This window comes from Puntigrus tetrazona, chromosome 8 (genome assembly GCF_018831695.1).
Source record: "Puntigrus tetrazona isolate hp1 chromosome 8, ASM1883169v1, whole genome shotgun sequence".
NCBI classification, from domain to species: Eukaryota; Metazoa; Chordata; class Actinopteri; order Cypriniformes; family Cyprinidae; genus Puntigrus; species Puntigrus tetrazona.
In genome coordinates, this window is record NC_056706.1 from 12971164 (window position 1) to 12983746 (window position 12583).

Below are 12583 nucleotides of genomic sequence, written 5' to 3' on the forward strand. Positions count from 1 at the left end.
ATGCAGCCTTGGAGTTAAAAAAATTTAAATGAAATAAAATACTGAACCAAAAAAATTGTATCTTAATCAGGCAATACTGAAGCTTATGATTTAGCAAAAACCTCTATCCCCTTAATTGTGTAGCCTGATGTTGAGTGCGAGTGTGTGTGTGTGTGTGTGTGTGTGTGTGTGTGTGTGTGTGTGTGTGTGTGTGTGTGTGTGTGTGTGAGTGTTCATCTCAGAAAAATTTGCCACTCTTTATCTCTCAGGCGAAACCTCATAGATTTTCAAACTGACACAAACACACACAGATTTCCATTCCACTAGTCAGTGGTGCATTTTAGGGCATTTGTGCTTATCTGGAGTTCCTTACACGCTTCTCAGCATGTACACTATTCTTACCTTTATCTAATGACGTCTCCTGAAGAACAACGTCCCCTTTTTGACCAAGCTCTGTCAAAGCTTTCTGTCTTTGCACCGGTGCATCTGAAAGAGAAACACACAGACAGATAACATTAGAATTTATGAACATTATGTGTCTGAGCAAGATTCACTCTTCTGGTTTAATCATGATCCCTCCATATGGCTGGAAATTTACATTTTAGTGAAATAAATGTGTAGAGTTCAGCTCGAATGACCTCTGGTAGCAGCAGTATACATCACCTCTGATCCGGCTGAAATATCACACCCCTCACTGCAGAAGGAACTGGAAGCATTTAACACACAAATCAATGCCAGAATAGAGGCTCAGCCACTGGATGCTTCTTACAACGCCTTCAGGATATATTTCAATGCTTAGAAAGCTTCTTTACCCAATTAAAGTGAGCGCAATCTTTTAAAACTAAATCACCGGCTTTATTCTCCCTCTCTCTCTCTGTGAAGATGTTTTTCACTTGTGTCCTCTGATCACCCATCACTCAATTGCAATTTCACGCCGATGGAGAACCTGTTCAGCAGGTGCCACAGCGTCAAAGATCAACAACATTCGGATGAGCGTGATAGGATCCTTTTTAAAACACTTACGCACATGTACACATGCACTTGAAAAATATTGATTTAGTGAATGTGAGCGACGTAAAATCACTAAAGTGCTAAGTGCTAAGACGTCTACTTTCTTTTTTTATCATTCTCACTTCAGGACTTCTCAAAGCCTTTAGCTGTAAAAGCATTACAGCAGACCAAGTGGAGTCAAAGTCTGAGACCACCAGGGGGAAATGCTTCTTTTTTGAATTTAATACAATGTTTTTGGTAGAAATTATGTTCTCAGCAATGCAATTCGAGTGAAAAACGTGTCCTGTCTCTAAGTCTCTTCTGCATGCAGAGTTTAACAGATCGATGTTGAATGGATGAAATGTGTTGTTTCCCAGACAGGGAGACAAAAACAAGATAAAAGGGAGTGAGGGGGAGGAATGACATTTCTAACCAAGAACAAAATGCAGCAGAAGTAAAATGTCTTTGTCAAAATTTCAAACACATAATACAGACTATGGACTGTTTTGTTCCTGGTGTTCTTGTAAATCCTTAGTAAGACATCATCAGAAGCACATGAATTTACAAAGTAAATCATGGGAACCGTTTAGAGAGGGGCTAAACACAGTCGCTTTACCAACCAGACTTAACATTTCTTTTGTGTGCTCTGTGAGGATGTGAAGTTTGAAAGGTCTCATTCAGGATTCAAAACTCTGAGTCTCTGACAGAACATCTGGAGCAGAGTCAGGACATGACCAGGGGTTGCTAAGCAACTGATGCCAAGGTAACGGCACCCAAAACTCTTACACCCGTTTCAGGCAGAAGGTCATCGGAGGGGTCTACATTTTGAAATAAGAGACACTAGTGGTGCAAAACATTTTTCAATTGAAACAACAACTGATTATATATATATATATATATATATATATATATATATATATATATATATATATATATATATATATATATATATATATATATATATAAATAAAAAGCCATAATTTAATGAACTCGAAGTCACTGTAATTGGCCTAAAACATGGCCAGTATTACAGTATTATATGGTGGACAGGGTCATACACAAAAGCACTTTTCGGACAGCACTGGTCTACTTATTTTCATCACTTTATTTTATTGCCATCCGAATCCAGAATGTCATATTTATCTCTCAATACTCGCATAAAAATCCCTGGCTGAATTAACTACGTTTTTTTGACAAACACTAAAGTCATGTGGTAATTTAATTGCTGTGCGAATCTTTACAAGAAGAAACTGATTTAAAATTCAGTGTTTAAATCCTCGTTGACCGCTGCCAATCATCATAAAATAACTGTTGTACTTTTCTGGAATTCTGGAAAGTATTTGCAAAAAAAATATTTTATTATAGCTCCAGCACATCAAATGGGAGCACAAAGAAAAGACATTCAAAACAGGTCTTTATTATGGCAGCAGCAGGTATGTAATACAATTCAAAAATGTGTATTATATACAGTAATATACATAATTAGATCACGTTAATTAAATACAGCTAGAATTATTCATTCTTAACACATTGTTTGTCCATATGTTTGTCTTTCGTTTTGGTGTATGTCTCTATTTTTCGACTGTCTTCAGATATGTCTACTTTCAATAAAAAACATAAATAAATAAATAACTCTAAAACTAAACTAAAAGCATGTTTGTAAATAACCATTAGGAGCCTCTGAGAGGTTATTAATGCAAATTATAAGAAAAAAAAAAAGCTTGGCAGTGCCAAATTATACCCATGCACTGAATTAGATGTTCATGGGACACAAGTTAATAACACTGAAAGAGAGATCTGTTTAAAGCGATCAACTGAGGCTGTGCTGATGGCCTTGTACATTCCCTGAATGACAAGCGATCAATGTTGCTCTCACAGGCGTCTCTTCAGGCCTTCATCAAACTGCTATGTGCTGAATTTGAATGCGCTGCTGATTTTAAAGTGTAGAGGGACCACCATGAAAACTGCCAGTGCCTTTAATAAAGCCTTTAGCCTTTTTAACCTCCTAGCTGTAATGCTACAACTCTGCCAGCCCAAATCTTCTCCTTGATCAGCACACACATGCAGAGCTTTTTCCATCATGAATCCCAGTAAAATAACGTCCAGATGGCACAGCAATGATAAACCTCCGGTTTAACAGCCTAAATATTGGAAAACCGATTTTGGTCCAGGACGTCAAATAAGAAGTTGGGTTTGAATTCAAGTCTATAACTGAAGAGTATAATGTCTACGAGCCAAAATGCATATAAAACCTTACCAAAAAAATTACAGTTTGTCCAGACACAGTTTGACATCTAGCTGTAACCTCCCAAACCTCATTGGTAGGCAGGGTACAGGGTTTATTTCAGAAGCATATCATCTTTGAGTGCTGCAAATAGCAAATACGCACACATACTTTCTCTCTCTCTCTCTCTCTCTCTCTCTCTCTGGCTGGTAATCCCATCCAGTCGTTCTGATGCCAAACAGTAAACAGATATATGCTCGCTCTCGACATCTGTGTTTAACATTATAGTGAACACTGGCAAACACCAACATATACAAATTGTGCCTTCACAACTCAAACATTAACACAAAATAGTTTATGATTCATCTACTTCTTAACACCCTGTCATGATCTGCTTTAAAAATAATCCACAATAATATTCAAAACTACACATAACCACGCACAGATGCTCAAACCTGTTACCCAAAGTACTATGCTACATACTATAAAATAACCACAACTGCATTCTTTCACAACAAAGCAAAAAAAAAATGTACTGAAACCCAATCACAATTCACACGAACCTTTAAATATGGCTGCACATTCAAATTTGGCTGATCACATTACATACCAAAGAGCAAAACTCACACGCTCCACGGGTTAGTGGCTGTCACAGTGTGAATGACAACAAATGCATTTGCTCTTTCTCACAAAGAAGCTACTCACTTTTTTCTTCTGTTTTGTAGCCCTACAGAAGTGAAAGAGAGAGAGCGAGAGGCAAAACTGTCCTGTCAGCTCCTCTAGATCTTCCATACTAACAGAGCAGGTGGAATATGACACTCTCTGAAGTGTGTGTGTGTGTGTGTGTGTGTGTGTGAGAGAGAGAAAGAGCACATAAGAGTGAAGTGAGTTCATTGAGAAGTTTAAAGCTATGCTGTGCAAAGGTTGCACAGACTGCCCCTTTACACTTTCACCCACACACACACACACACACACACACACACACACACACACACACACACACACACACACACACACACACACACTTTCACAGAGATTCAACCCAACGTGTTATACTGTAACTGTGATAAATGAGAAGTCAGCTTAAGGATGTGCTGCATAAGGGATTCAAAATTAACACTTGACAAGCTAAGAATGCAGTTGAGGCCAACTGAACAGTACATTTATTAGAAGCTGCACATAAATATAGAAGTGTTAGACTGTTAGTCTGCCTTTCTTGGATCTATTCTCTTAATTAAATGAAAAGAAAAACAATTTCGACCAGCACCGTCTCATTGGTAAAATATGGTACTTTTTCTAAACTACAAAAACATATTAACTGCAGTTTGCATTTGAAATTGGCAATAGCAGCAATTAAACACAAACAGCTTATGTCTTTTAAAACAAATTATGATTACAGGTGCATCTGCGCAGATTGTTAATTAATAAAATCATATTTTTTACATCAAGGTAAGACCTTAAAAATATCTACCATACATTCCATTGATCAAAAATGCTGGGATTGATTATCGAGTAACCCAACTTTTGGGTAAAAAAATTTCAGCAGTTAGGTTAGCCCATTTTTGACCAAAAGTTGGGTTGAAACAACCCGGTATTTTTAGAATGTAATGCATTATTTGTAAAATAATTGTAATTCATTTTGATGTTTGTATCACATATTTATGGCTGTTATTGACATAGTAAACTTGCTCAGTGGCTCACCTGGTACAACATTTACACTCGTGATGTCAGGCACATTTTGTTCGCACGTTTGCTTTCGTTAATACTATTGGTTACGTTAGTAGGTGACATAACATGTTAAAAGTAACCTTTCCATTTTTTCCCACAAAAATATGTTTTTCTGTTAATGCAATTCCTCATATGGATTCATGGCACGCACACACACACACTGGCAAATTCTTAATTTATCCTTGGCAGATGTAAAAAAAAAAAAAAAAAAGACTATTTTTGGATTTTGAGTACATTCATGATTTATTACATTTAAATACAGCCACACACGTTCCTGCAAAGTGACTCATACAAAGATCAGATGAACTATAATGCTCTTGAGGAGTAAATAGCTTCAATCAAGGGCATTGGAGCAGCAGTAGGACGCGCAGCTGTCAGGTGACCTGAACACCTTCAGAGTGGTGATAGCCAAACATATCACCAACACAGCAGTAAAGATTTATGACTACAGCGGTCGTCAGTTCAACATGCACGTGGCTACCTGTAGAAAAAAAATGAAAGAAAAAGAAAAAAAAAAAAAAAAAAAAGGAAAAGAGAACACTGAGGTATAGAGAGAGAAAGAAGAGAGGAAAAGGAAAAAATGTGGAAGTGGACCTGCATGTCTGAGATTATCATTGCTCAACGGATGCCTACGGCAGAGTGCACTGCAGCAAAAGATCAAATTTTCTCAATTTAAGGTTTCATGACAGACTGTATCCTTTGCAAAACAACTGATTCTAAGCGTTCTATAAAGCAGTGTGTTCAAATCTAATCAGTGCCAAGCAATAATATTCAAGGTAGCTGCGTCAAATAGCTGACGCAAATATCTAGAGAGCCAACCATTTACTGATAATAATAATGAAAACGATGGTAAATAAAAATCATCATGATTATGCATCATTCAAAAGTTCAATTTTTCACTAATTATGACACCACTAGCAATTCTGCCCTTTGAAATCATGAATCAGCCCGAAGTGACACAAAGGTCTGTGACTACCCTGTGTCTCAAGAGTGGCAGCAAATCAGCAAAACAGCTAGCAACTACAAAGAGAAATACAAAACACTAACTCACACTGGTCTGGTCAATAATGGGAGGGCAATCTGCTGATTATTTAATAATGACTACAAAAAAAAAGTGGAACAGACCTTTCAAAGCGATGAAAGAGCGAGTCAGCCGGTCATACTGTCATGAACACACTTATAATCAGACTGCGTGTTTTGTTGTTTTATGGCGTGAAAATGAGTGAGTCACAATCATTGGTGAGGTAAGAGGGAGTGAACACCAACAAGACTGACTCCACATCATCAGAAAATGGAGTAAAGCAATATTTATTTAGTAATTAAAAATGAATCTGCATTATTCAAGAGAATAAAAGTTTAAGTCAGAATGAAATGATATTTCATTCTTTTTATTTTCTAATTGCATGTTATAGATTTATTGCGAACAATAAATCTATAAAGGTTTCTAATCATTTAAACCACTTGAAACCCACCTTGGATTCATACGTCTACAATTTTTAAGTGCAACGGCCACATGTCAAAACATTTACGTTCGGATGTACCTCGTATAATGGAAGAGAAGATTTTTTTGATGCTTCCGTTTCATCTTCACTTTAAATTACCGTCATTTCCAAGAAAGGAGCCAGAATCACACACCAGGTGAAACATCCGTCAGCACCATCAGAAATTCGAGCAGGATCAAATAAAGTGAGCGAATTAGGTATCATGGATTAGTCGAGAGCACATCCTACTCATATGTCTAATAATATTAGATTAAAACTGAGCCCGGAACTGTCTCTAACTTGATGGTGGTGATTTAGCCTGACCTTTAATGCTGCTTTAGTGCCATTTAAAGCCTTACATCTTAAATTATGGTGATTCCTTTTGATCCGAGCGTGGAAATGGTCTTTATGAGCGAGCGGAGCTCTTGACTGCTTCAATCCAGAGGCTTGATGTGGATATATGTAGAGATGTTTCATCTTTTGCCTTGCATTTAAATAAGGCAGTTCACACGTCTGAGGATCAGGACCGCTTTCAGCCGGCTCCCATCACAGCACGCTCACACTTACACATAACACCTGTCTATTGCTGAGATACAAACAACTGGTTTTATTTAGCATTTTAATAATAGATAGACAAGCACATGGACAAACGCCCTTATGAAAATATAATCACTTTTATACAACGCAGCATGATCGAAATCTGAAGAGCTAATGACCCGCTTAATAGCTCATTAATGTCAGTAGGATAAACTAAAAGCATTGATCAGCTGGAGTGTGTCTGAGCGTATGTGGAGAGAGAGAGGAGAAAAGCTTTTAGCTGCATTATCAGTCCTCCCCTTTGTGATGTCATAATGAGAGAAGATTGCCTAGCAACCCACACTGCTGCCTAGAGACAGATAGATAGGGAATTCGAACTTGAACAGCCCCTATGACATAATCTAAGAAGAACACAAGCTCACCTGTATGGAGCCAACCTTCTGCTGGCATTGTCTCTCAAGACTAGCCAAAGAAGCGTAAATACTTGGTTTGCGATTTATCATAACCAGTTAGCTCATTCTCAAACGTATATAAGCAAGTGTACTTCCCATAAACAGATTTTTTTTTTTCCCCGGGTGGCAGCCGACAGCTGTTACATCAAAACAATTATGCAGCCAAACCATTAAGGCAATTTAGAAACATCAATATCACGTAAGTCAGATATATGGCCGAGTGCACTTAGACCCATTCTCTACCGGCTATAGTGTGGAAACGCTACATAAACATCATCTTTAAGCAAACGGTATCGCATAAAACACGTAGTTAATGTAGATACAATGCCATAATTGGGAAATTAGCTACAAGCAGACAAGACTGTGTGTGTGTGCGCTTGTTTATTTGTATGCGTTTAGTGTCTCATTCATTAGCAGCAGGTCTTTGTAGGGCCATCTGCACTGCTACTCTCTCTTCCAAGAGATAAATAAGCACTGTTCTCATTTACACCGACAGGCCCATGTCTGGGCGCATGTGTCTGTGTGATTTTCCATCTTGATAAGTCATTATTTTGTCAATACACACATCCTGCATTCTGACATGTGGCAAAATGCAACAACAAAGTCCCCGATTTGCTGAAAACAGCTCGGCCGAACTGAAATAGTGTAGCTTAACCGGTGCTAGCAATGTCAAGGTCATAGGTTTGATACCCTGGGAATACATGTAACGATAAAATATATAGCCAGAATGCTTTCTAAACCGCTTTGGAGAAAAGTGCCTGCCAAATGCATAAATGAACACATAAATAAATTGCATCAAGTGACTTGGCAAGCCAAACCCAAGGCCGAAAAGTGCCTTTCCTGGAGTGGATGTGGGACATTAGACACAAGATCGCAATCTGCTGAGCTCTCAATGAAGTGCTGAATGAAATAAGAGAGAGCTGCAGGCAAGAGCCTCACAGTGATCTGAGGCTCTGAGGATTCATCTGCAGTTATGAGACAGAGTTCTACTGAAAAATGATGAAGAATGTAAGATTGCTGTTCTTTTTATATGCTTTTATAGTATGGCAGCAATGTATGTAAAAATGCATAATGTACAGTTAGCCAGCATCGTCACAAATTAAACATTCAGTAATATTTATTCTAAAGGGGGTTGTCTTGCTACAACTACTGACTGACTTATCACACTTGTTATATGACCGCTTACTAAATAAATAAACAGATATCAAATTATTTCTTGGCATACACAAGGGTCAAATGGTTACAGTTTAGAAATAAATATACAAAATGAACGCCACAAATGACCAATCAAGTAGCACTATAATAAGACAACACATCCTGTTCAAATTGAGCAAAAATACAGCAGCACTGTATATAAAAAAAAAAAAAAATCCCTGAAATTTACTGTAAAAAAAATCTGGCAGCTGTGGTTGCCAGATTTTGATTGTAAAAAAAAAATGGTAACAACATTTTAGGTTTTGCGGTTTTATGATATATTTACAGTTAAATATCGTAATTTAACTTATATAATGTTAACATACCAACCTATTAAAGTGCTGAAATCTATTTTGTACATTTGAAATACACTGATAACCACCAAATGCAGGTGGTGATGAGAAAGTCGCTTGATGAACCAAAGCATATCACAAGCAGCTTGTAAATATGATCATATATGAAAGGTGCTTGGTTTCATTCACACAAGCACTAAACACCATCATGGACAGACTCATTATACAGAAATATGCAATAAACATTAATTAACCCTAATAAACATAACTGATCAAAAATAAGAAAAATTGTTACTTTACAGAAAAAACACCAAATTCAAACAAAAGATCAATGCAGGGAATGTCATATTTACAGTACAGACATTCATCGTTAAAAACACAGTATTACTGTATTACATGGCATATTTGTGCCTATATATTTCACAGCTTTAATCTTTAAATACTATATTATCGTATGATGTGTCATTCAGGGACTACTGGGAATGTACATTTCATTGTTTTGAATTATAATATATATGAAATGTACAGTTTTTACTTGCAAAAACCACAAATTTGTAAGTATTTTACAGTTAAGAATTACATAATATAAACATTTTTAACAGGTTTTTACAGTTTTTTGTTTTTTTTCTACAGTGCAAGTTGGATTTGTGCTAATCAAAGACGCACATAAACTAACCCTGATTATCTAAGAATAGAAGTATAAATTGATGGCAGCAGGTTTCTAAGATGAAGCAAAGATTCACTGTCACTTCGGGGCACATCTAGTTCATCAGCAATTATCTGAGATTGTTTAGTAATTATGGAAATCACAATCATGATTCATCATCGCGCCCTTAAGCAAGGCACACAACCCCAGGGCGGCTCTGGCATACAGTAGGTTGCTTTGGATGAAAAGCATCTGTTAAATGTTATGACCCAAACCAGCCCAGGGTGTCCACTCCACCCAGTGAGTGCAGGTGGATCAGAAACAGAGACTCTCACTCTGATCACCCAAGAGACTCAAACAAAAGCTACGCCACGCAGCTTAGAGACAATCACGAGACTGACCAATCAATCAATGAAGGCTACAACAGCACACACAACAGCAGGAGAGAGCCTTTCTGTGGTGTGGTACACTTAGTCTGACAGCATTAATGGAAAATAAAACGAAGGGCCATTTCCTGAAACATGGGCTGTGCTCGATTACATTACTTGGGCTGTCAGTAAAATAGTTTCTCTTGTGGATATAGCTTTATTTTCTGCACGGGGAAGGTCTAAAAATGCATAGATGTTTATAACATTGGGGCTAGATTTGCACTGCAGTGAATTTTTGGTATTGGTTACGTAACATTTCATAGTGTTTGTTACCTACACATGGGTTTTGGCACCACACCAGTTTTAATCAACTGAATTAATTGTTGTTAAGAAAATGGCATCAAAAAAGTAAAACATTACGCTGGGGGAAATGTGTTTTACTCCACGACAAAAAGTTGATTTCTGATACTGATTTAAAGCCTGCTGATGATTATTCATTCTGATATGTTCACACGAAATCATACTAAAAAACGTCCTCAAGCACCAGCTGTGGAAACTGAAAAAAGTCCCCTTACTAACTCAGTAGACCGGATCGGGGGAAGAGTGAGAGTTTGTGTCTATTCTGCAATTCACTCGAAGGTCAAGCAGGTAAGTGATATGAGCGGTCAGCGGCTCACAGGAGCGGTTCCTTACCGTGATGGTTCTGTTGTTGCTGCTGGTGTTCCTGCGGTTCGCCCGGTTCTTCCAGCTCGCCGAGTTCCGCCAGTCTGTGGCCGGTGGCTGTCAGCTCCGCGCGCAGGTTCGCCACCTCCTGCTTCGCGCACTGGATCGCGCCATCGATCCGCTGTGCGAGCTGCTTGTTCTCGTCCATCATTCTCCGGATCTTCGCCTGCGGGGAGAATCCACGGAACCCACGGAGCGAGTCATATCGCCTGCTGCATCGTAAACGCACTAAACCCCATTCCGTCAGTGTCCTCTATTCTATAAGCGCAAAAATCCACAAGGCGAAAAAGGTATTTAGAGTCCCATGCTGTGTAATGTTCAGACGTGGCTGTCAGAAAGAAAGACGGACAAGTGAGAGACAGAGTCTATGAAGAGGGGGTAAAACGGCGTGCTTCGCTAAACGATTCTTTCTGCCGCGCGCTCTCGTGGAGAGAGTTCAACGCACGAGAGACTCCGAGCGGCTCTTTAAACGGACTGTACCATCTGAGAAAGAAAGAGGAGGGCACCTATCGAAAGGAACGTGCCATTTGCATTTTGAACGTATTCATTTAAAAACTTTATTTTAAAGGCAATAAAAGAATGAATAAGTAAACAAATATGTTTTATTATTTTATATTTAATAAATAAAGTTATAAATAGGAATGCTTTTTAAGCAATAAATAGCTTTTTGTTTTTTAATTCACTTCGCAAGTGAGTAATTTTCTGTTTTAAATATCGTCTTTGATATATTATTGTATAGTGGTTGTTTTTTTTATAACATAGGCTAGGTATTTTTAACGTTAATACATACAGTGGGCTATGTGCGTATATTTCTATGTGTGCATGTTTGTCTACCCTTCTGAAGGACACGTTTTGAAAATGTCTTCTTAAATATTTTGAAACATTTAGAAAACCTACTTGTTGAAAAGCGTTATTCATTTGAAGTGTCCTTTGCTGTTTGAAGAATCATAAATCTGCCAAATGATGCTTTCCTTTAAATCTAAAAAAAGTGAGCAGGTGTCTGGAGGTTAAAGGGTAAGTTATGGCAATTATCACCTTATCATCTTAATGTGAAAAATATTGTGTCTGGGAGATACAGTCGAATCCGTAATATATCTTCTAAGGTTTTTATATGTGTCTTATGCGACACTCATCTTCACTCATTCATCTCTTAACTTATACCACAAATATTCATCATTGTTTTTTTGTTGTTTGTTTTGTTGAATTTTGTTGAAGTATGAATTAAAAGACTATATTTATGATCTATGATGCATTCCTTTTTTTTTTTTTTTTTTTTTTTTTTTTTTGAGATATAGGCTACAGAACGTTGATAGGAAGAGAAAAAGCATACATTATGTGTTGATCTAATGTACCCACTCAAATTCTTCACTTCAGTCATCAGTTAGCAGAGTAGTGTGGTTTTGAGAGAATGGTATGAATGGGTGTGTGTGTGTGTGAGAGAGAGAGAGAGAGAGAGAGAGAGAGAGAGAGAGAGAGAGAGAGAGAGAGAGAGAGAGCTTTACTCGTTTTAAAAATCCCCTTTACACTACTTTCTGCTAAACAGAAAATACTTCTTCTTCATTCCTCTGTGTAAACAAAATGATTCCACTTGAATGTGAGTTTCCCGACTGCGGTCAGTTCTGTCAAGTCTGGGTGGAATCACAATAGATCATCTGCTCATTCTCTCTTTTATGTTACTTGTGCATGTTGTAATATTAAACTCTGTGAGACTTGGTTTAAAAGATTATTGACCACACCCAAAGGCAGAAACCATCTGACAAAGTCCTCTTAACATGCATTACTCTCTTAAAGATATTCCAGTGGGATGCCTGTTCAATGTTACCTGCTTTTACTGAAAGGCTGACGTAAACATATAGCTGCCATTGAATTGGCTTTGTTCTTGTTACCTTGACCATGTTTAATATAATGTCTATACTGTTCTTACTATTTTAGAACAGCTTTGCTTTGAATGTGAGCTGTGCTTCATGC

The 12583-nt window shown here is 37.7% G+C and overlaps 1 protein-coding gene across 4 annotated transcripts in view; it reads right to left on the bottom strand.

Annotated features, from left to right (window-relative positions):
- kazna (kazrin, periplakin interacting protein a) overlaps positions 1-11059 on the bottom strand; it is a 33520-nt gene extending 22461 nt beyond the window's left edge. For 3 of the 4 annotated variants that reach the window (XM_043246796.1, XM_043246795.1, XM_043246794.1), the window contains exons 1-2: positions 10586-11059; positions 382-465 (exon numbers count right to left, since the gene is read on the bottom strand). In XM_043246796.1, the coding sequence (XP_043102731.1) occupies positions 382-465; positions 10586-10766 (265 nt within the window). In that variant the 5' untranslated portion in view covers positions 10767-11059. Of the gene's footprint in view, positions 1-381; positions 466-3898; positions 3964-10585 lie in introns of those variants that run through there. The other variant, XM_043246797.1, reaches the window with a different exon arrangement.
- Between the last annotated feature and the right edge of the window lie 1524 nt (positions 11060-12583).